At 31.7% G+C, this 26,346-nt stretch overlaps 3 protein-coding genes across 3 annotated transcripts in view; 2 read left to right on the top strand and 1 right to left on the bottom strand.

The window, feature by feature from the left end:
- LOC149421426 (putative serine hydrolase) overlaps positions 1-2,852 on the top strand; it is a 268,266-nt gene extending 265,414 nt beyond the window's left edge. The window contains exon 5 of the transcript XR_016302530.1: positions 2,732-2,852. The gene's annotated coding sequence lies outside the window, so the exon portion shown is untranslated. The remainder of the gene's footprint in view (positions 1-2,731) is intronic.
- On the bottom strand, positions 2,473-5,089 carry Pdf (Pigment-dispersing factor). The gene is made up of 2 exons (XM_089634706.1): positions 4,982-5,089; positions 2,473-2,631 (listed from the first exon to the last, which is right to left on the bottom strand). The coding sequence occupies exons 1-2, from the start codon at positions 5,087-5,089 to the stop codon at positions 2,473-2,475; spliced, it is 267 nt and encodes an 88-aa protein (XP_089490832.1).
- A 10,842-nt stretch (positions 5,090-15,931) lies between these two features.
- LOC149421429 (pigment-dispersing hormone type 2-like) lies at positions 15,932-17,275 on the top strand. The gene is made up of 2 exons (XM_089634707.1): positions 15,932-16,039; positions 17,117-17,275. Exons 1-2 carry the CDS (start codon positions 15,932-15,934, stop codon positions 17,273-17,275), a joined length of 267 nt encoding a protein of 88 aa, XP_089490833.1.
- Positions 17,276-26,346: the final 9,071 nt, after the last annotated feature.

The raw sequence follows: 26,346 nt of genomic DNA on the forward strand, positions 1-26,346 counted from the left end.
TTTGTTCAAAATCTTAGATCTCCGAAAGTTCTTCACAAATTGCTTTGAAATTTCGACACATCGTTGCATTCGAATACGGGGGTTTTTTTATATATCAACATTATATAGATGTCACCTGTGACAGGTAAAAACAAGTGTTGTTTTAACACAGCGCCATCTATTGGACTAAAAGGAACACGCTTATTTTTTCTCTGTCTTCACAGGCATACTGAGCCACAGCAACACGTGACGTGGCAATAGTATAAAATATAAATTATTACCAAAATTTTATTTTTATCTTCATTTTAATGTAAAATTAACCAGGATCACAGAGTGATGAAGAGGTATTTTTATATCTTTATGTAGAAACCTTTCTTTAGTTAAATGTTTATTTATTAACAATTTTGGATGTGAACGTAATCCAAAAAATGCCTGCTTAGTATAATCCTGAAATGTTAATCGCTGCAGAATTGAGAGGATTGCACAAATTACATTTCTACGCGTATTACCTACTAGTGGTTCTGTTAGCCATGGACCACGCGTAAAAAATATAATTTTCTCCTATGTAATAAATGAAAACCAAAATTCCTTTAAAAAGTATCTAAAAACCTACTTACGGAATTATAAACCATAAACACGTATTTTAATTAAGGTTATACACGACGTACGTTATAATCTACGCGTTTATAGATGGCGTTAAATTAATTATTTAGCCCCCGCACTCCGAATTTCTACCTATTTATAACATATTTCTCTTAAACACAAAGTTTTTAAGTTCCTTAAAAAAATATATGTTATTTTTTAAGATAATATCAATACATTTGTAGAGAAATTAACTCGATAGAAAAAAAAATGCAAAAATATGCTCCCAAATTGTTTGTTAATTTATTTTATATGTTACAAGTATGAAATAAATCATAGAGTATCTTTAACTCAGAGATTATAATATATATAAATATATCTCAGATGAAATATGGTTCCATGATAACTCAACACAGTGACAATTCAACATACTTTTAAAAAGTGATATAAAGTCATTAGAAACGATGAAAAAAAAATTAACCTAACCTAACCTACTTAACCCAGTTAATAAAGTTTTTGTTTTATCACTTTCCATGACTTTATATAACTTTTCAAAGATGTGATGAATTATCATTGTGATGATTTATCCGGTCACCGTTGTTTGCATCATGTGGTTCATACTACGAGTTGTCAAATCGGAATACTCAATATTGTGGTACCTACCGGCCTAAACAAAGTATGAAAACATAATTTTCATTTTGATTAAGTCCTTCCTCTCACGAGGCAACTGAAGTTGCTATCTTTTGGCTTCCTGAATATGCAAGATATGAAAAAAAAAAAATTGTTTTCAGTAGAAATTTTTATTAGATATTAAATAAGAAAAAAATAGACACGTACTTTTTTAGACGCGATGTTTACTGTTAACTGAACTCTTAGTTATATTAAAATCATGCGAATTGTGTTTTAAAGTAACAAATTCTGCAGGGCAAACTTGTATCAATAATATTTTTTATGCGTAAAAAATTTACTTCTAAACAATTGAGTAAATAAAATTACTGAAAGTATTTTAAGAAATATCTTTATTGGCCTTTAAAATAAAACATATTATTAAAACTACATTTCTATTTACATTATTCTAGGGTCAAATTAATTATACAAGTATGTATTGAAAAGACTTCAATAATATATCTTAATAGTGCCTACACACATATGAAGAAAAATTAACTTATAATTATTACACTAATAAACAGAAATATTGTAAAATGGAAATAATATAATAATATGGACAGAAAAAATAATAGTATAATAATCTATTTTGTCTATATTGTTAATAAATAATGTAAAGAAAAATTTAATTACGTAATTTTTTAAATAATATTACATTAATAGGGTATTTTCACTGATGTTTTCTAATTTTTTTTAAAGAATTTGTTTTCTGAAAATATTTTTAGTTTATTATTATGTTGACGAACAAATTGTTTTTTTTTTGTAATTTTATGATTTGCCGCCAAAACGACATTTTTTTTCGTGAATTCGTTAAATTGGGCGACCTTGGTGACAGCCGCCTTACCGGACATGGGAGTCTATGTTAAATTGACGTTGCAGTCAGTTAGAACCGTTTGGGAATTTGCGGTTTTAGACCGTTTTTAAAATCAATAATTATGGATGAAAATATTAAAATTACACATTTTTAGTACAACTATAAGAATCAGAAAATTAATTTAAAATTTTCAACACGTTTTTAATGGTAATCAGAGTTTGTAAAAATACCCTATTCTGTGCTCTTGATTCTTTTAAAAATATATCATATTGTATGAATGTTAAGGTCAAGAATATAATATTAGACATCAAGAAAATAAGGTGGTGCTTGTAGCATGTAGGTAAAACTGTTGTCGTAGTCCTGGGGGGTTGCTGGTCGTTACGGGGATGAGGGTTGTGGGTGCCCAGGGCATGTTGTACCCAGACAGGTGCTTACCGCCGACCAGCGTCAGCCATGCTCTTCTGTAGAGCCAGCAAGGAGTTGATCATTTCGGAGTTACGTTTGACTCCAGGTCTGCTTAGACCTTCCACGGGCGAGGGGCCACCGTTCATCAGGTAGTTCTGCAGCATTCCGTATAGCTCCACTGCAGACTGAGGAAATGTATTCATGTTAAAAACTTATTTATCTGGAAACTGGTTATTATAATATATGGGAAAAAAGATGGAAAAATCTGATAATACCAATATACAGGGTGTCCGGAAACTCGTAGTACAAGCGGGAAACTGGTGAATCTACATCACATTTGGAGTCGATTTTGTAGTATATTTTTTTTTTATTTGAGCTTTCGTTATCGAGTAAATCGAGTTTGAAGTTGATTTTTTTTTTTTTTTAATCAAATTCTTATAAATTATTACTGAAGATCAATGTGCCCAACTAATTAAAACTGTTTGAAAGTAAAACAAATGAAGAAACTCGGATTTGAAGCATTATTTTGAAATCACCCGTCATTTAACCCGGTGTAATCATAAAATATTTCTGCTCTGCAGGGTTAAAACATCTGTCATTCAACCCTAAACACCAGAAAAAACTTTAACCCTAAAATAGCCGAAAAAAATTTTTTTTTGGTTTTTTTTTTTTTTTTTGAATATGCTCAAATCAAAAAACTTTATGTTTTTTTGGGTTCCCCATGTGGTGTAGATTCTCCAGTTTCCCGCTTGTACTACGAGTTTCCGGACACCGTGTATATTATCAAATATATTTTACCAAACACTCGACTAGCAAGTTAGAGGTCACGCGTTCAAACCCCGATGTGCGCAAGTAAATTTCATGTGATTAATTTGTGTTGGAAGATACTCTCAGTATCGCCCTGGTGTAAGACTACCATTTAGAATTGAAACGTTGCTTTAAATGGCTTTGGCCGTGTTTGGTGACCAGATCTGACCATTCCCTTGATAAATCAAGAAATCCGACTGTACTTGTCAAGATTAACCCTAAGAAATTTAAACAAGTGAAATAGGTACACATTTCAAATAAAGAATAAAAAAACTTTCTTTTAAAAAATATTATTTTATTGATAAGTACTTTATCGCTTGATTAAATTCTTGACACAATCAGTTCCGATTTTTAAATTGATACTAAAAGCAAATCCGAGTTCATTAAAACCGAGTTACATCACAGACAGGACCACAACCTAAATTAGTATGTTTGACGATTTCCTAGTCCAATTTTCTTACAATGAAGCCTGGTTCATATTGTATAGATTAATGGAAATAATTTTATTAATAACTATATTACAAGAATATTAATATGAAGAACTTCGTCACACGATAATCTTATGAAATTGAATATCGTTATTACATGACTAAAGCTTCATTTTTTTCACCTTTATTCGTATAAACTAAAAAGTTTATTTATTAACACCATTTTTAGGGGCTTTTACATGAGAATACTAAAAATTATACAGTTTTTTTTTTCTTTCTTTTTATACATAACTGAACTGCCCCAATAACAATCTTTTGTATTTATTTAGTGATAAAATTAAGGATCTGCACTGACTCGACATACGTTGTTATTTATATCCGTTAGTATTATGGACAATGAGGAGTACATATAATATGGTAGTTAGTCTCAGAATTTCTGCACTGAAATAAATCCCTACTTCTATTATTACGTAATGGGATCCGAAAGCTAATAAATGCAAGCAAATCTGGATGCAAATTCATCATTAAGAATTTAAAAAAAACAGTGAAAATCTTTCTGTCAAATAATTTAAGCATATTCAGGTCTTTGGATTGTTGGAATACCCTTTGTAAAACTAAGTAAACGTTAGAATTTATTATGTATTTTTCAATAACTTGTAAATATTACCATATTACCATATGGTAGTTAATCCCAGAATTTCTGCAATGAAATAAATCCCCACTTCTAGTATTTTGTAGTGGAATTCTAATGCTTATCAATGCGAGCAATTCTGGACTATCAGATGCATCATTAATTTTATAAAGAAAAACCAAATCAGTGAAAATCCTTGTGTCCGATAATTTAAGCATACTCAGATATTTTTTAAAGAATGCGTTCCACAGAATTGCTGGGAATCGTAGGAATTTATTGTGTATTAATTCATGTATGAATTCACGACTCCGTAATGAACACAATTTTTATATTTCTATGTTTCTATATACATATTTTCCTTTCCATAAACCACACTATTAATTTTAATTTACCTTAATTTAATCATAAATCATTATGTATTGTTAGCCATGAACCTAACATAACTGTATTACTTGTAACCTATCTTTGTAAAAGCCCATTAGGGCGTAAATAAATAGCTTGTATAAGAACATTGTATTTTATTAAAGGTCTGATTCTTTTTCTAGTGGCATTTCAGTTTTTTTTAAATTAATTATTAGGTTGAAATTGCGTCTTGTTTCCATAAATAAAACCGTTATTCGATTGTCAATAGTTAGATAATGAGGGATGGTTGTGAAGAGGGTTGCTTACCTCCCTGTCGAGGTACCTCTCGGGCCATTCAGGGGCGGGGGCAGAGCTCACCGCGGGGGCTCCCACCAACAGGGCACTCAGGCTCAGAAGACATACGGCAGCGAACATCTTCAGTGGATTCTGCAGGAACAGATATAAACGATTAAAGAGATCAGGATCCTACCCGTATTATGTAAAATCGAAAACGATAATTGAGTTACCACAGAATAGTTAATAATAATAACCTCACTGGGATCTCCAGTGCAGAGGATTTCATTTACATTTTAAAAATTAAAAATGAATAATATGAAATAACTGAAATAATTACAAATATATTTTGCAGAGTTTTTTTTTTAGTGTCGTGAAAAGATTTCTGTTTCAGTCTGTATTTGGTGTAAATATGCTATCGAGATTTCCGATCTCCCTGTGTTTTGTGTCCAGCTTGTTATTTGTTTTAAAGGAATTTTGAATGAGAGTGGGATTTTTTGTAATGTTTAGTACCATAATATAAGAAACCTTTTTGTTAAAATGTTGGAGTCGTGGTTGCTTGTTTGATATGTTTAGATAAAATACACTAGAAATGCCTTCCAAATAGATTTGAATGGAAATCAATGTTGCCAATGACCTGCTTTCTTTTGATTCTACATTTAGCACGCGCTCTGTCTCTTTTACACATGCCTAACACAGTACATCGTTATCCTATCTGATCGAAATGAAAAATTTATAATGCTGATTGAACGAAGTATTGCATTTGAAATTTAAGCAATGAATAATCAGACTTTTGGATCACGAAACACCCACATTGCATTTCTTGTTTTCTTCACCATTCTATGGAATAAACCATTCAAGAAAAACGGAGAAAAAAAATTATAATATGAAGAGAATGTTCTCACATATCAAAGGTTTGCGTTTGCATTAAATGTGTTATGAAGCAATTAATTGGAAAATTATTTTCGTTGATAAAACTGCTTGGATTGTTTAAAAACTAACCAATATAGTGTTGAGAAGAAGTAGATGAAGTTACTAGTGACTTGTCGACTAGGAAGAGCTGAGTAAGTGACTAAAGAAATGATATTTTTGCGCCCTTATATATCATTCTTGCGAGAAACACCTCCCTCCCTGTGTGGGGTGGGGGTGTTGTTAAAGACCCCCTCATTACGCTGCTAATATGAAGTACGATATTAAATGCTTACTTGTAAAATTCGCTATGAAATTATGCATATAATATTTTGATATTTTATGTAATCAATATTGCAGACCCGTGAATAAACAAGGCTTATTATAATTGTACGATCTCCTCGTCTTTCAAAAACAAATTTTATCAATTTTCTTCATCTTATAATTATATTTTTTTGATGACTAATAATAAAGTAGATAAATTATATGAATAGTATTGGAAGATAATATGGCACTTGTAAACTCATTCAATATGCAGTGTTTTAATATATTTGATTTATTAATAATTAAAAACATGCATTTTCATTTAATCTCTTTCTTTTTAACATTTTGCTCTTTTGAAATGAATTTTTTTTTTACTTTCATCATACAATTTGGTCATACAAATTTGTTCATTCGATTTGGCAAAACAAGTTGTTCATACAATTGGTTCATAAAATTTGTTCATACTGTTTGTTCATACAATTTTTTTCATACAAATTATTAATAAAAATTGATCAAACATTTTTTTCATACAATTTGTGTTTATAGGTAGGTACTACTTAAAAATCATTTTTGTAATTGTTTCAGAGGAAAACAATTTTTCATGAAATTTAATAAGAAGATAAATAATATAACTTATGCGTCGACAGTCGCATGTAGATATTGCATTGGAAAGAGCTCATCATGTGCGCAAATAATTTTTCAATTCAATCGGATTCTTGTGGAATTTTCTGTTTGCTAAGCAATAAAAATGTGGATGGCGAAGAAGACGTGATGGAGACATGACGAGGGATTCCCATCCATCAGCAAACATTAATAGTTCATGGTGTTTGCTTTGGTTAAGCCATTAAACAGCAATATTACACACTTTGTGACTAATGCGTATCAATAATATTAAGTTTGTGATTGAATATTATAAATGTTGAAAAACATCATCAGCAAAATAATTAAGAACAACTTTTTATTTCAACTTTTTTTAACCAACCAACTTTTAACCAACTTGACCATTGGGATTTGGTCGATCTCATATTTCAAATTCAAATATATGACATGGACAAATATGACGTTTAATAAATACGTCCCAGCGGTCAATTTGGTTAAGACGCCTGTTCCTAGTTGTGACCGTTATCTTTTTATTTTTCTGTGTCTTGTACTGTTTCATGTTTCGTTTAGTTTTATTAGAATTATCTTCTTCTTCAACAAAAATAATTTATTGCAAACGAATTAGATATATATTTCTGAAAGTGTTTACTATCATTGTTGTATTGTTTAACTGACTAATGTCCTTTTACCTTATTATTGTTCCACGGGCATTAGTCTAGTATGGTAGTTGAAAATTTTAATATTTTAAAAATCTATAAAATAAAAGAAAAGAAAAAAAAATGTACCTAATGTATATTTATATATAAAATATGAATATTTCCATATTTATATTTCAATGCATATATTTCCTTATTATTTTTCCATATGTATTTTATCCATATGTAGGTACATTTCAATATGTATTTTTCCATATGTATTTTTCCTTATGTATATTTCCATGTGTATATTTCAATATGTATATTTCCATCAGTATTTTTCCATATATATATTTCAATATGTATATTTCCATATGTATATTAAGCCGTAGGGCTTTTAGACCGGTCTTTTTGACCGGTCAGTGGTTGAGTGGGCATAGCGCTTGAGTCTCACCCGAGCGTCGCGTGTTCGATTCCTCGGCTGGCTAAGTCCTCCATCACAACACAAGCAACATTTTCGGCTTTCTGTGGTGGTAGTAGGAGATTTTCAAACATTGTTGGGTTATTCGTAACCCGGGAATGTTTGTCTTTCTTTAAAAAAAAAAAAAAAAAAAAAAATGTATATAAATATACTACTATACCCTACGATTGTTTATGTCCAATATCATTGTCTGCTTTACACTAATTACTAATTAATCAATTAATTCCTTAAAACGGGATATATGTTAAATGTCAAGTTAGGAATTAATGGCGACAAGGCAAGTATAATGCTAACTTTAATTCAAGTGCTGCCCCTATTCATGGTAAATTAAATATTCATTTAGAATTTTAGAAAAAGTTAATAGATATCTCATGTAAATAAAAATCAGATATGTTTATCCGAGACACTATCCAGGATAACATTATATGTAATAACATAATGATGTAATTCTAGGAAAATTAACGAATTCATAAGAAATGTGTAATCTATAAAAAGGTAGCTACCAAAAATATGAGAAAATTGATTTCAATATGATATTGATAATTCTAAATTTGAAATATGAGATCGACAAATATTATGACTATGGCCCAATGGTCGAGGGGTTAAGTCGCTGCCCCAGTAAGACAAGAGATCCTTGGTTCGATTTTGTGACCGTTATCTTTTTTTTATTTATGTGTGTTGTTCTGTTTCATGATTCGTTTAGATTCATTGGTATCATCTTCTTCTTCAATGGTAAATTGAATATGTACTATGTTTTGCATAACTAAAATACAATGTTAAAAATTTAATAAATTATTATAAGCAATAATTATTAGTCTGAAACACAAATACAAAATTGAAAAATTTTCAGGGAAAAAATAAATGCCGCCGACGGGAATCGAACCCGCACTTCCTGATTACCTTGTCTTGTAAAAATAAATTAACTTTCAATAAAAAAAATATATGTAAACTATTATCACACCGATGTGAGCTATCTACATCTAAGTATTCCATTTTTTTGTTAATTTATTTCTCTAGGTATGTTTGTTTTGTTTCTTTCTCCTGCCGCTTGAGGAGAAGACTTTCTTTGTTGTTATTGTATTCTATAAATAAATTTTCCGATGAATTCAACAAAAAAATATTAATAAAATGGAAATTCAAAATAAAACTATAAAAAGACTTGAGATTAATAAATAAATTAATTCTCTCTAGCAATACATGTTATTGAGTAATACTTGCTATTGAGCAATACATACTGCTGAAAATGCCACTGAGCAAAATACATTCTATTGAGCAATACATATTATTGAGTAATACATGCTATTGAGCAATACATACTACTGAAAATGCCACTGAGCAAAATACATGCTATTGAGCAATACATTCTATTGAGCAATACATATTATTGAGTAATACATGCTATTGAGCAATACATACTACTGAAAATACCACTGAGCAAAATACATTCTATTGAGTAATACATTCTATTGAGCAATACCTATTATTGAGTAATACATGCTATTGAGCAATATATACTACTGAAAATGCCACTGAGCAAAATACATGCTATTGAGCAATACATTCTATTGAGCAATACATATTATTGAGTAATACATGCTATTGAGCAATACATACTACTGAAAATGCCTCTGAGCAAAATAATGCTATTGAGCAATACATTTTATTGAGCAATACATATTATTGAGTAATACATGCTATTGAGCAATACATACTACTGAAAATGCCACTGAGCAAAATACATGCTATTGAGCAATACATTCTATTGAGCAATACATATTATTGAGTAATACATGCTATTGAGCAATACATACTACTCAAAATGCCACTGAGCAAAATACATGCTATTGAGCAATACATTCTATTGAGCAATACATATTATTGAGTAATACATGCTATTGAGCAATACATACTACTGAAAATACCACTGAGCAAAATACATGCTATTGAGCAATACATTCTATTGAGCAATACATATTATTGAGTAGGTAATACATGCTATTGAGCAAAACATACTACTGAAAATGCCACTGAGCAAAATACATGCTATTGAGTAATACATTCTATTGAGCAATACATACTACTGAAAATGCCACTGAGCAAAATACATGCTATTGAGTAATAAATTCTATTGAGCAATACATACTACTGAAAATACCACTGAGCAAAATACATGCTATTGAGCAATACATTCTATTGAGCAATACATATTATTGAGTAGGTAATACATGCTATTGAGCAAAACATTCTATTGAGCAATACATATTATTGAGTAATACATGCTATTGAGCAATACATACTACTGAAAATACCACTGAGCAAAATACATGCTATTGAGCAATACATTCTATTGAGCAATACATATTATTGAGTAGGTAATACATGCTATTGAGCAATACATACTACTGAAAATGCCACTGAGCAAAATACATGCTATTGAGTAATACATTCTATTGAGCAATACATACTACTGAAAATGCCACTGAGCAAAATACATGCTATTGAGTAATAAATTCTATTGAGCAATACATACTACTGAAAATACCACTGAGCAAAATACATGCTATTGAGCAATACATTCTATTGAGCAATACATATTATTGAGTAGGTAATACATGCTATTGAGCAAAACATTCTATTGAGCAATACATATTATTGAGTAATACATGCTATTGAGCAATACATACTACTGAAAATACCACTGAGCAAAATACATGCTATTGAGCAATACATTCTATTGAGCAATACATATTATTGAGTAGGTAATACATGCTATTGAGCAATACATACTACTGAAAATGCCACTGAGCAAAATACATGCTATTGAGTAATACATTCTATTGAGCAATACATACTACTGAAAATGCCACTGAGCAAAATACATGCTATTGAGTAATAAATTCTATTGAGCAATACATACTACTGAAAATACCACTGAGCAAAATACATGCTATTGAGCAATACATTCTATTGAGCAATACATATTATTGAGTAGGTAATACATGCTATTGAGCAAAACATTCTATTGAGCAATACATATTATTGAGTAATACATGCTATTGAGCAATACATACTACTGAAAATGCCACTGAGCAAAATACATGCTATTGAGTAATACATTCTATTGAGCAATACATACTACTGAAAATGCCACTGAGCAAAATACATGCTATTGAGTAATACATTCTATTGAGCAATACATATTATTGAGTAATACATGCTATTGAGCAATACATACTACTGAAAATGCCTCTGAGCAAAATATATGCTATTGAGCAATACATTTTATTGAGCAATACATATTATTGAGTAATACATGCTATTGAGCAATACATACTACTGAAAATGCCACTGAGCAAAATACATGCTATTGAGCAATACATTCTATTGAGCAATACATATTATTGAGTAATACATGCTATTGAGCAATACATACTACTGAAAATACCACTGAGCAAAATACATTCTATTGAGTAATACATTCTATTGAGCAATACATATTATTGAGTAATACATGCTATTGAGCAATATATACTACTGAAAATGCCACTGAGCAAAATACATGCTATTGAGCAATACATTCTATTGAGCAATACATATTATTGAGTAATACATGCTATTGAGCAATACATACTACTGAAAATGCCTCTGAGCAAAATAATGCTATTGAGCAATACATTTTATTGAGCAATACATATTATTGAGTAATACATGCTATTGAGCAATACATACTACTGAAAATGCCACTGAGCAAAATACATGCTATTGAGCAATACATTCTATTGAGCAATACATATTATTGAGTAATACATGCTATTGAGCAATACATACTACTGAAAATGCCACTGAGCAAAATACATGCTATTGAGCAATACATTCTATTGAGCAATACATATTATTGAGTAATACATGCTATTGAGCAATACATACTACTGAAAATACCACTGAGCAAAATACATGCTATTGAGCAATACATTCTATTGAGCAATACATATTATTGAGTAGGTAATACATGCTATTGAGCAAAACATTCTATTGAGCAATACATATTATTGAGTAATACATGCTATTGAGCAATACATACTACTGAAAATGCCACTGAGCAAAATACATGCTATTGAGCAATACATTCTATTGAGCAATACATATTATTGAGCAAAACATTCTATTGAGCAATACATATTATTGAGTAATACATGCTATTGAGCAATACATACTACTGAAAATGCCACTGAGCAAAATACATGCTATTGAGTAATACATTCTATTGAGCAATACATACTACTGAAAATGCCACTGAGCGAAATACATGCTATTGAGTAATACATTATATTGAGCAATACATACTACTGAAAATACCACTGAGCAAAATACATGCTATTGAGCAATACATTCTATTGAGCAATACATATTATTGAGTAGGTAATACATGCTATTGAGCAAAACATTCTATTGAGCAATACATATTATTGAGTAATACATGCTATTGAGCCATACATACTACTGAAAATGCCACTGAGCAAAATACATGCTATTGAGTAATACATTCTATTGAGCAATACATACTACTGAAAATGCCACTAAGCAAAATACATGCTATTGAGTAATACATTCTATTGAGCAATACATATTATTGAGTAATACATGCTATTGAGCAATACATACTACTGAAAATGCCTCTGAGCAAAATATATGCTATTGAGCAATACATTTTATTGAGCAATACATATTATTGAGTAATACATGCTATTGAGCAATACATAGTACTGAAAATTCCACTGAGCAAAATACATGCTATTGAGCAATACATTCTATTGAGCAATACATATTATTGAGTAAGACATGCTATTGAGTAATACATACTACTGAAAATGCCACTGAGCAAAATACATGCTATTGAGCAATACATTCTATTGAGCAATACATATTATTGAGTAATACATGCTATTGAGCAATACATACTACTGAAAATGCCACTGAGCAAAATACATGCTATTGAGCAATACATTCTATTGAGCAATACATATTATTGAGTAATACATGCTATTGAGCAATACATACTACTGAAAATGCTACTGAGCAAAATACCTGCTATTGAGTAATACATTCTATTGAGCAATACATATTATTGAGTAATACATGCTATTGAGCAATACATACTACTGAAAATGCCACTGAGCAAAATACATGCTATTGAGTAATACATTCTATTGAGCAATACATATTATTGGGTAATACATGCTATTGAGCAATACATACTACTGAAAATACCACTGAGCAAAATACATGCCATTGAGCAATACATTCTATTGAGCAATACATATTATTTAGTAGGTAATACATGCTATTGAGCAAAACATTCTATTGAGCAATACATATTATTGAGTAATACATGCTATTGAGCAATACATACTACTGAAAATGCCACTGAGCAAAATACATGCTATTGAGCAATACAGTCTATTGAGCAATACATATTATTGATTAATACATGCTATTGAGCAATACATGCTATTGGATGTTCCGTTGAGCAATACATTCTATTGAGCAATATATATTATTGAGCAATACATGTTATTAAGTAATACATGCTATTGGATGTTCCGTTGAGCAATACATGCTATTGAGCAATACATGCTAGTGAGGAATACATGCTTTTGACTAATACATGCTATTGAGCAATACATGCTAATGAGCAGTACATGCTATTGAGCAATACATGCTAATGAGCAGTACATGCTATTGAGCAATACATGCTAATGAGCAGTACATGCTATTGAGCAATACATGCTAATGAGCAGTACATGCTATTGAGCAATACATGCTATTGAGCAATACATGCTATTAAGGCGATACACTACGCCAACTGCGTTCAGTCCTTCATTATTTGATTCCAAAGGAAATATATGTTTTAATTTATTAAATAGGAGAAAATCCGAAACACGTTTTTTTGGATGCGAGTTTTACTGTTGATAAAACTACTATTGTAACAAAAACTTTTTATATGTCGGTAGTTAAAGCAGCCAAGCGCTATCTTTGTTTTAATGTTTTTCGGCATTTTATCAACAGGGATGTTAAAATAGGTCTATGAAAAGTCTTCACGCCACAGGCGAAAAATTGTACGTTTTACTTACTCTAAATTTAATTCTTCAATAATTGCAATATAATTTTGTGACGTCAATTTAATTTAAACAAAATAAATAACTTTGTAAATACTACTAGGAGTATTTCATTAAAAAGGATGGACATGTTTCAAAACCAAGGGTTTTTTCGTCAGGAATATAATAATACGTTTATCCTGACGAAGAAACTATTGATTTTCATGTCGATCCTGTTAGATTAAATAGTGCATGGTGTACAGAAGTTATTTATTTTATTTAAATTTACTTTCCCGCAATGAATGACGCAATAGCCATTGGATAATTCAATATTCATCACAGTACCATAAATTTTAATTTTTTATATGACGTTTAATAACTAGGTTTCAATGTTTGAGTGGTTAAGACGCTGTCCCGGCAAGACAAGAGATCCTGGGTTCGATTATTACCTATTAGTATTTTACTATTTTTTATGAGTTAGGTTAACGGAAGGTTCAGGGTGAACCGAAACCGGTTGGTTTTATATATATACAATAAAGTGATATTAAAACATATTATATGTTTTTAAAAAATCCATAGAGCAGCAAAAGGCAGCACGCTCACCTGGTAGAAAAGATTATACTATCAAAATTTTATTATCCTAATTTATGCATGTCTATCCCCAGTTGACGCAGGAAGAATGATGACATGTTTCCTGGCACTGTATTTTACAATACGATACGTTTATATTATACATTTAAAAAAAACACTTCACGAAATATATTGAATGATTTAGAAAAAATGTTAAATGCTTCTTTGTAACGACTTTTACAAGCTACGGAAGAAATCTTCCTACAAAAGCAACAAAATTACTTATCAAAATTGACAAATTTCAATGAGTGTTTAATGCATCAGCACGGCTGATAACCGGGGTTTCTAAATATTTGCACATTTCAATACCTTCGTAACCTTCACTGGTTCAAGTGCCCTGAAAGAACCCAATACAAATTGTGCTGGATGGTTTTTAAATCCATCAATGAAATGGCCAACCCTACATCTCTGAACTATGCTTCCCGGAAAACACTGGTCTGAGGCAGTCACCTCTTAGATCAGCAACATCATCAGCTGTTGGCAGACTGATGGAACTTGGTGGAGCTGATGAAACGCAAGCCAAATACTAAGTTTGGTGATCGCTCTTTCGGAGTATCTGGGCCGAAGGCTTGGAATAAACTTCCTCCGGAACTAAGATCCATAACAAGTCCAACAGAATTCAGGTCTAAACTAAAAACTTACATTTTTAAAAATACCTTTCCTGAGAGAAAGTCCAATTTTATCCAATTTTCCAATTATGTCCATAGGAATTAGTTCATGTTAATTGTGTTAATCTAAAGTGACCTACTAGGAAAGTATGGTACTGTATAATATTATCTCCATATATAGTTAGTAATAACATAGATCATTGTAGATATGAATTATATATTTGTACACGGCCCTTGAATAAATATTATTATTATTACTACTATACGTGTTCCATATTATGCTGACTTCTCACCAGTCATATTCTATGAGAATCTTTGCTAATTTTACTGAACGAAAGTTGAAGACGGTTCAATTTTGGTTTTCTATTCCATAGAAAAGCATATTCTCACTGATCTATTCCATAAATTCCATGAAATAGACCATATTTATTAGATCAGGCGGAATCGTACCTTCTGCAGAGCAACGAGGGAGTTCTAACCCCCACACCCCCACCCACAGAGGCAGTGACTCTCTCCAGAATATATAAGGGTGCAGAAATATAATTTCTTCAGTCACTTCTTCAGCTCTTCCAAGCGACTTAGTTACACGTCTCCTCAACGCTAAATTAGTTAGTTTTATTTTCGTAAAATCTTCCGAATTTATCAAAAATATTCTAGAGACAAGAATTATTTATATACCTAATATCTTCTATATAAAATATTATCTATATAAATTAATGAGTTTAGAAGTTAATTATCTTTTCCCGTAGAAATCACTGAAGATGTTGGCTGCCGTATGTCTCCTGAGTCTGAGCGCCCTGTTAGTGGGAGCCCCCGCAGTGAGCTCCGCCCCTGCTCCCGACTGGCCTGAGAGGTACCTCGACAGGGAGGTAAGCATGCAGAAATAGTTATATGTAATACCTAGTGAAGACCCATGAACAATCACGGAATATTATAATTATAGGATTTGTGTATCTGGAAGTATGAAAATACATATTTAGTATGATTATATATATATATATATATAGCATATATAAACTATGAAATGCAACCACTTAATGAAAGAATTAAAATTATTAAATTTCTCAGATAGAAGACTTGTTTCCAACTTGACGTTTTTATAAGTAAAAAAATATAGACAGCCCTGATTTATTGAGTCGAATCACCTTCAAAATACCAACTAGAACTACTCAATCGAAAATTATTTTTAATTTCAACAACAATATCAGGACTGATTCATTTTGATACTCGCTTGTACCTAGACTGCATGCAGTTGGCAATACTTTCGCAGAAATAGTAGATGTGTTCAAGTACACGAAATATAGTTACAAGAAGGCTAGAATAACATACCTCAATTAGGATTATACTATTCTTCTACATGGGTTCTACATCATTTTAATAGCAAATTTAACTTGATTCATTTAACGCAATAATTGCCTGTTCCCCTTAATTATTATGTATATCATGTAATTTTTTTTAATGTAATTATATTTTTTCGTGACAAATCAGATATTAACCTATCGAAAGAAAACCTTAAATAAATTTGATAGTAATATTATTCTCATAACTGTACAGTTTAGTTATTATTTTTTTGGTTTAAGACAAGATTTTTTATGCATAGCACAAAGGGTAACAATTATTTTATAAGCAATAATTATTAGCCTGAAACAACGGTTGGCGTCATGTATCTTTTATCAGGAGATTTTTCAATGTGGATGAGTGTTTCAGGCTAATAACTATTGCTTGTAAAATAATTGTACAGTTTAGGTTTGTTATAAACGAAAGTGGCGCCTTCTGTTATTTTCAAAAAGAAGATATTTTTATCTGCTAATCCAACTAGATTGTTAGTAATTATTAACGCTTTATTGAAAATAGAAAAAAAAGACCTTCGAAAAATCACGAAATTACTTGACTACTGACATAGACCAATTATATATTTTACCAGTATAAATCAATTATTTCTCTAGGTGGCAGTGGAACTATACGGGATGCTACAGAACTACCTGATAAACGGGGGCCCCTTTCCTCTGGGAGCCCTGGGCAGGCCCGGGGTGAAGCGCAACTCTGAAATGATCAACTCTCTTCTGGCTCTGCACAGAAGCATGGCTGACGCCGGCCGGCGATAAGCAACACTATTATCTACAGAAGAAACTGACTTCCCCCTCCCTCGTGACAACCAGCAGTCCCAAAGGATAATGTTAAGAGCTTTACCAACTTACCACAGATACCTCCATAATCATTTTCACTTTTATAAATCTGCCATGAGTTTTTTACACCAAAATCATAAGTTTTTCATTGTTCAAAAATTGTATTGATATTAATTTACTGCAGGTACAGTAATAATAATGTTTAACATAGTACATAAATAAACCACTCTCTTGATCGTTATTTTCGGCCTTTTTGTATGAAACAAAATGGTCCTAATAAAACCATAGACTTGCCAAAACGTAGATAGACCAATTCTCATTCGGAGCCTACTTATTATAATATCCACCAATGAAAAACTCTGAAAGTTTATTCCATAGACTTTCAGAGTTTTTCATTGGTGGATATAGTTAGGCATTCATATGACGTCACAATATTTACGTTCCAATTTTCGATTAACCGCATTTCGCTTTAGGTACTTTTTCTTAAGCAATATTGGGCAATCAATGGTGTTATTTTGATATGCATACCTTTTCAGTAATCACTGCTATCTTAATAGTTTAACGGGTTTAGTACTAAACCCTGCTAAATCCAGTGTAAAAAGTCCGTAAACAGGTATCTTTAACTGTCAGTTCATTTTATACAGCACGGCCTGTATTAATAAAGATGGCGGTGGATTGATGCACACATAAATATTTTGTTACGATTAAATTAAATTGTGCTTCCTTGCAGTATATTATTTAATTTACAAAATGTTGAGAATCATGAGTTTATTATTGTAATTTGGAATGGAGAACATGTGGAAAGAAGATCAATAAAGATATATTATTTAAAATACCTACCTGCTTTTTTGTGAATCTATCTTTTACTTGTGAGTAGGTACATTTACTTATGACAAAAATATGGTTATTATGTCAACATTATTTACTTATAAAATTACGCATTTCAAAACTACACGAGACATAAAATAATGAAGTCGGAATAATTATTATATAAAAGAAACAATTAAATGACTGAAAATATATACAGGGTGTATTAGCAGTACCCGATATACTACTAGCGATTCCTGAGCATATGGGGTAAAAACGTATGGGAGAACGGGGACAGTTGTGCCATTTTGATTTTACCATTTTCTACGTCTTAGGTTTATGAAAAAAAGTCCTAATAATAAAATAGTTGTTGGTTAAATAGTACATTTTTTTAAATATTATATAGCGGCCAAACAGATCAAATAAAATGCTACATCTGACTCCGACTCCGGGGTCAGTTGTATTTTATACATTAATTTCTAAAATTACTATTCAAAATTTCAATCATATTTAACACAATACAAAATTTATCTGACCTCAAGAAAACTATTATAGAATTTGTCAGTTGAAGTGCTATCACGAAAATTAACTATTCTAATGTATTATAATGCATGTCAATATCGTAGCTTGTTTCAATATCAAGAAAATGCAAAAATGTATTTTTCTATGAAAACAATGTTCTACAATTGTCCCCGTTGTACAACTATCCCCGAAACAATATGTATTTATATTTGTTTACAATAAAAATAGGAACTTTGTCGTAGAAAAGAGAGAGACAAAGAGTACAACGAACAAATAATTGGACATTCGAAGTGTTACGGACGCGCTTGATCCTGTAAAACATACTCATGTAAACTTTAAAAAAACTCGGGGTTAGTTGTAGCACGGGGTCAATTGTACCGGAACAATCATCTCATGCAACTATTCCCGACCGGTCATTTCAAATTAAAACGTAAAATGTTGGTATGATATTCTCTACTCACGAACGCTTCAAAACACATCCAATAACGTAAACTCATTTGTTCAAAGCAGTGTGTGGATAATTAAACAGGTACAAACAGAGCGCAGTAATTGTAATATTAGGCTGCGAATGCAATTGTCACGTGTCACGTGTTCCGCGGGCTATTGGCGGCATGTACGCACGTGTCAGGGCCATCGCCTGATGACGCACCATAAACGTACTCATTATAGTTACTGAGTTATTCGCTTTGGTACTACCGACTCATGGTGCAATCGTCCCCGATCACCCTTGGGTGTAAATTTTTTGCCGTCCGGTGACATCTTTTCAATTAATAAAGGCATAAAAAATATATTTCCATCACACGCCGCCATTCACTACATTCTAGCACACGTATTGCACACTCCGTCTCATTTCAACACCACCGTACAGACGAGACAAAGCGCTTATCACGTGTTCATATTACTTTGTCTAGTGGTTAAAACTATTTCGCTTCTTCATACGCTTAGAAATGTCATTCACTTGACTTTACTCGAAGTATCGGTACTTTTACAACCCGTCGGTATTCGTTACTTTTGGATAAATTAATCGTTACTATGTATTCGTTACTGGATAGTAGGATTACTTTTGTTAATTAGAAGAAATATAAACATTAAGAATCTAAATATCATTGTTTACTTCATAACTGACATACAATAAGGAAGTTGAGTCCATTTTTTTTATTTTTTTTATCAATGTTCGCATTCAAACTTAAATACTGGTATTTTTTTTTTTTTTAAGTTTGTTTTCATAATTAAATTAATACTCAAAGTTTAAATTTTATTAAGCCCGCCAAAACGAGCGGAATCCGAGCGGTAAGAGGCGGGGTGTGGTGTGACGTCATTAGAACTGTGAAAACCACGACGCTCAAGCATTTTGTATGGAAAATTTTTTAATTCTTCAACAAGGAATTCCAGTAATTTTTTTACCAATGTTAACCGTCTATTAGAATTGATGTTATTAAAAAAAAAGAAAATTGATTAAGATTTCATAGTTAAATTAATATTTTAAGTTAGAATATTTGCTTTTCCCGCCCGGTACGGTACTTGTACGGTATTGCCGTCGCTACTTGTTGACGTTCCACGCGCTAATTCAGGACCACCGCGCAGAAAAGTAAAGACCAAAAGTAAAATAACGGTTTACAGCCCAGTTCACTGTGAGACCTTTCTGGGCGGCCGGCGGCCTAAAGTGTATCACATGCTATGTGACATGTATAATAATAAAAACTTCTAAGTTATGCAATAAACAACATATTATTATAAAGCACTATACGAATATGTATCATTAGAAATCCATTTCATATAATAATAACAACAAATACGTACATATATTTGACAAACCCAAATAAACCTTTGGCCTATACACCTCTCTCATCTAAACCGACCATCTCTCATGTAATAGAAAGAGATGCACCATAGGTGATCCGTTGAACGTACAAGTCACGACACATGTGACGTCAGAATTCTTTCGACCAATCGTGGAGCGTATACAGTCTATTGCTATTGAATGCTTTTTCAAGAACGTTTAACTAATTCTAAGAATAATAATATAGAAATATATTTATATTTTTAGAATCGATATTTTTTTATCTACATGAACATATTTTTTATAAGTCAAAATATTTTTCACTCAACTTCCTTATTCCACGGTTTGGTCCCCAAATTATGAGGTTCATTCACATGCGATTGAAAGAATCCAAAATAAATTTTTCAGATATGTAAATTTTAAAATGGGCATTCCTAGAGAAAACCTAAATTACGATAACGTACTTTGTTCATTAAATTCAATAAAATTATCTGTTCGCGGAATTATTTCCGATTTAACCTGTTTGTATAAAATTATTAATTCAATGTTTGATACCCCTGATTTATTATATGTAATCTCTTTTCATACTCCAAGCAGGTCAGTTACAAGACAGTACCTACCATATTATTGTAGCAATTCTATATAAACGTCCCAATATTACACTCCTATGCGACGGATTCAACAGCTAGGAAACAAATACTACGATGTTGTTGATATATTTAGTACATCAATTTCAATATATAAGCATACCCTATTGATTTTTTTTCATCAAGTAGTGGAATATTAGGTATTTAATTTGATTTGACTAACACATAATAATTTTGTAAACTGAAACAGAAAAAAATATTTTGGATTTTTTAGATTTTGTAGATCAAGTTCAGTGATATTTTTACTTTATATTTATTTTTCTGCAATTGTTTTAAATAGTCGCCTGCACTATTTTCATGTATAAAATCTTAAATATTTTTTATATATATGTATGTAAAAGCCTTAATAGGCGTGAAATAAACAAATAAATAAATAAATAATACATTTTAATTTAGCTCGCTTAGCAAACTGTTTTTTCTTAAATTTATTCATTTTATTTACTGATGTCAGGCTATTGGGAAGGAAATTGTATATGTGAAAACCCTCGTGGCCTATTTTTCTTTCACCACTTTCAGTCTTTGCTGAATGTATGTATAGTTTATTACGTTGTCTCGTGTAGTGTTCACGTACTTGTGATGTTTTTTATAAATGTTGAGTTCGTTTGTATAAATCCTTTTTGGATTTTGTAGATTATTAAGCAAATGTTATATACGTACAGTTTTCTGATTTTTAGTAATATCGTTTCTTGCTATCTTCTTTTGTTGGGGGTATCTATGTTATAATATCTACCATGGAATTTCTTAGTTATTTTGTTCTTCTTTCCTTTTGTTATTTCGTTCCTCTGCGGTATCTACCTAATACCTTCAACTAAAATACAACTCTTTACTGGATACTTTGAGTAGGTACTTTCGTTACTTCGCTGTCGGGTAACGGGTAGGTACTAGAATACAACTCGTTACTGAATATGTGTTTTGGTACATTTAACCACTTTCGTTACTTCGTTATCGTGTACCAGGGCCGGCTTTGAGCCAAACGGCGCTAGTAAAAATCTCAAGTGCGCTGTGTTATCAGGGCCGACCCTTAGCGGGCGCAATTGGAGCAGTCCGCTCCGGGTGCCGAATTTCCAATGCGCCCAGGCGCTGATAAATAACAAATTACCTTACACCTAACAAATCGCTCTTGATATTGATTTCATAAAAACGGCGCTACACCAAAATGCAAATCATCCGAATATTATTGATTATAGCGATCACCTACCTAGGTGTCTACTGGTTTTGACAAGGGGCGACTAAATTTTATTCGCGCGAGGCGCCGTTTAGCTCAGGGCCGGCAAAGGAACGAAGCAACTGCAAGCGTCGTTTCGCGCCATTGTGGTTACTTCGTTCGTTTTCCATAAGTTGAGATTCAGCTCGGCATTTCGGCTCGTTAGGTATTATCAGCGCCTTGGCTCCTTGGCGCATTAGCAAGTTGGCGCTCGGAGCGGACCCCTGCTTTCCCATATACATTCTTCATGGCACAACCAGGAAACTAGATATCGAGACTCTTCAACGGCCAGGCCGATCGTCATGCACATTCTCATTGGGACTGACGGGTGACCATTGAAATGCAAAAACTATAGTATTCTTTTAATTTAATGTAAATAGGTACTTACATATTGCACGTGACACTATCGTAATACTGTGCAGAAGACACCTTCCTCCAGCATTTAATTTTTAATGTTTTTCACTAAATACAGGGTTTTCCAATAAGAGATGTTATTTTGAATAGCCCGCTATTTCTGTAGATGTTACTTTTGAAGCTGTCGTTTTTTGACATTTGACAAGTAGAAACTACGCAATTAATAAAAATGGAACGATACACGCTTCAACAACGCATTGAAATTATTAAAATTCACTTGAGTGAATCAAATGCAAATCATCTTGAGTGATGAGGCCCATTTCCACCTCGGTGGCTTCGTCAACAAGCAAAATTGTCGCATCTGGGGCTCTAAAAACCCAAGAATTATTGTTGAAAAGCCCCTTTATTATTTGTGAGTGAATAGTAAGTACTTGCGTACTTCTTCCTAACACCGTATGCAGGGACATTTGAGGGTCTAGATTCATTTGATATTAAATATGAGAGCCTTGAAAAAGTAACCATGTGTTACTTACACCAGGGCGGGTGGTTGACCACCTCCGATGCTCCAATTTCACCTGCTCAGGACCGGGCTTCGTAAGTACCAGGTACCATGGTAATAAATTAAGATTCTACGTGTATTATAGGTTAGATTACAAGAGTTTTGCTTATATTTACATGACAAATAACGGACGAATATTTATAACAATCTAGAATTATAATTGTGTAAAAATATTCTAACAATCTATTAGTAGATATCATCTTCAAATCGATGTAATGTTTTTACTATTAAAACAATTATTATTTACAGGAAGACAATTTCGCAATAAACAAAAGATTCTCTGATGATCGTCAGAAGATACCTACTGCCTACTGAGAGGTCATCATGTCACAATTCAATGGTTATCTGATTCTTGTTAAGAGGAAGCTACAAACCAAAAATATGTATATTCTTGGTATACCTTATACTGTAGGCAATAGGCATTAAAATCGCTTGACAAACGGAGTCTAGAAACGTTCGATTTCAAGCACAAAACAGGTTTTTACTTATTTTGTAAATAATTTTATAAGAAAGCAAAAATGTTAATCAAGTGAAATTATCACACATAATCTTAGCTATAAAACTGTATTTTTTTAAAGTTGTTTCCTTTACGCGTTCATACATTTCTATTGAAAAAATATTTTTTGTTGTAGTTTGCATTTATATTTTTTATTGAGTAATTTATTTTTTTATTTGTATTCTACTCAAGCGAAACGATAGGAAAACCTACAATTTAAGTAAAACATATTTTTTGATTTTCATAATGTACACCGATTCGTTATAAAGATTAATCCAAATAGTGATTCGGCATTAAGCCTCGCCTCAAACTTTCTGTTTGCTAAGTAATAAAGATGTGGGTGGCGAGGAAGACGTGACAAACAATGATCTCCATTTAAAAATACACAAATAGATAGTTTATGATGTTTACTTTGGCGGTTGCTATTAAATAGCAAATATTACACACTTCGTGATCTAATATACCACATGTTATCAATACTTAAGAAGTGAAATATCAAATACCCCATAATACAGGATTTTCCAATAAGAGGTGTTATTTTGAATAGCCCGCTATTTCGGTAGATGTTACTTTTGAATCTGTCATTTTTTAACATTTGACAAGAAGAAACAACGCCATTAATAAAAATGGAACGATACACGCTTCAACAACGCATTGAAATTATAAAAATTCACTTGAGTGAATCAAATCCAAATCATCTTGAGTGATGAGGCCCATTTCCACCTCGGTGGCTTCGTCAACAAGCAAAATTGTCGCACCTGGGGCTCGGAAAACCCAAGAATTATTGTTGAAAAGCCTCTCCATTCTCAACGTGTGACTGTTTGGTGCGGTTTATGGTACGGCGGAGTCATTGGACCTTACTTTTTCGAAAATGAGTCTGTAGCAACAGTTATGGTGAATGGATTGCGCTATCGAGAGATGATTAATGATTTTTTATGGCCGGAATTGAATGGTATTGATCTGGACAACGTTTACTTTCAACAAGACGGCGCTAAGTGCCTTTTACGATTGAATATCAAAATAACACCTCTTATTGGAAAACCCTGTATTAATAATACGTCCGACTTAATAATAATACGGCCGCTATAGGCGCTAGTGTAGCATTTTGAAATTGACATTTCTTTCAATGGCTGCAAATTGAATTTGATTTGTAATTTGGTGGCTGTGTTTTGAACTTTCTAATTTGTGTTTTGATCAATATTGATTAAAAATATATTAAAAATATATTATAAATATATTAAAATGTCCCAAAAAGTAGGTTTTGCGTCTCCAGTTTACGGATGTAATAATTACAAACAACAAAAACACTCCAAAGTCGTTTTTCAATATGCCAATAAACGTTGCCAGGTTAGTTGGTGAAATATAATATCAGTTTGTTAAATTCTATCAAATAAAATGTTCTTTATTATGTAAAACGTGAATTATATCATGAAAATATAATTATAAAAAATGAAGGTTAATTCAGAAAAGCTGTGTTAGATTCATGTAGCATTCAGGTTCATGTAGAAGTTATATATCATCGTCGATGTTCATGTTCAAAATCTTCAAAGCGCATTTTTGTATGTGTTTTGAATTATTGAATAATATACTGAATATATTGATATATAATTAATAATATATTACATATTTTTATTTATCTGTTAATATTGTTAAATATATTGAAATCTTTTTGTAATTTTTTCTGCAACTATGTAAATATTTTAGTATACATATTTCTAAACCAAATATAGAGTTAACAGCCGCTTTAATATTTTATGTATGAGAAAAATATTAAGTAAGATCGTGGGTTATCCATTTTTTTCGATTTCTATACTTTACTAAAGGAAAATAAAGAATTTATTTCAAATAAAATCCATAATGTATGAAGAGGAAAGCAAGTCGCCCAACTCACGCCGCTAGGAGGCGCTAATGCAGTAGGTTGCAATAAGCATGTATGGGAAATGTCAGAAGTTAGAGGTATTGTTAATAGTATAAGGTATTTGATAACAATTAATTATAAGCAATAATTAGTCGCCTGAAATATCAATACAAATTTAAAATATCTCCCGAGTAAAAATAAATGCCGCCAACGGGAATTGAACCCGCGCCTTCTGATGTCCGGTCAGGTGCTCTGAAACCACTGAGCTATGTCGGCTTATTTCCAACCGGTAGAGAGCTCAACACGCAGCCACCAAATACAAAATAAATTCAATTTTCCGATGTTGAAAGGAATGTCAATTTCAAAATGCTACACTAGCGCCTCTAGCGGCCATATCATTAATAAGTCAGACGTATTATTATTGATATTACACTTCTTCAGTATTGATAACATGTAGAATATTAGATGACGAAGTTATGTTATATTTTTTTGTCGTAAAGCCTTAAATTTTCTATTTAAAAATATAATCATCTCCACCTAAATTTACGAATAAAAACACGCATTCAAAAGCAATATTTTACATTACTATCTTTTATTCGGTTCCATGATAACTCAACCCAGTTTCAACACACTTTTAAAAAGTGGTTAGTTGTTAAAGTTAGTGGTTAAAAAGTCATTAGAAAGGATGAAAAAAAAAAAATTTAACCTAACCAACTTAACCCAGTTAATAAAGTTTTTGTTTCATCACTTTCCATGACTTTATATAACCTTTTAAAGATGTGATGAATTGTCATTGTGATGATTTATCCGGTCACCCTTTTAT

Source organism: Hesperophylax consimilis, chromosome 8 (assembly GCF_061612785.1).
Source record: "Hesperophylax consimilis isolate HC1 chromosome 8, BYU_Hcon_1.0, whole genome shotgun sequence".
NCBI lineage: Eukaryota > Metazoa > Arthropoda > Insecta > Trichoptera > Limnephilidae > Hesperophylax > Hesperophylax consimilis.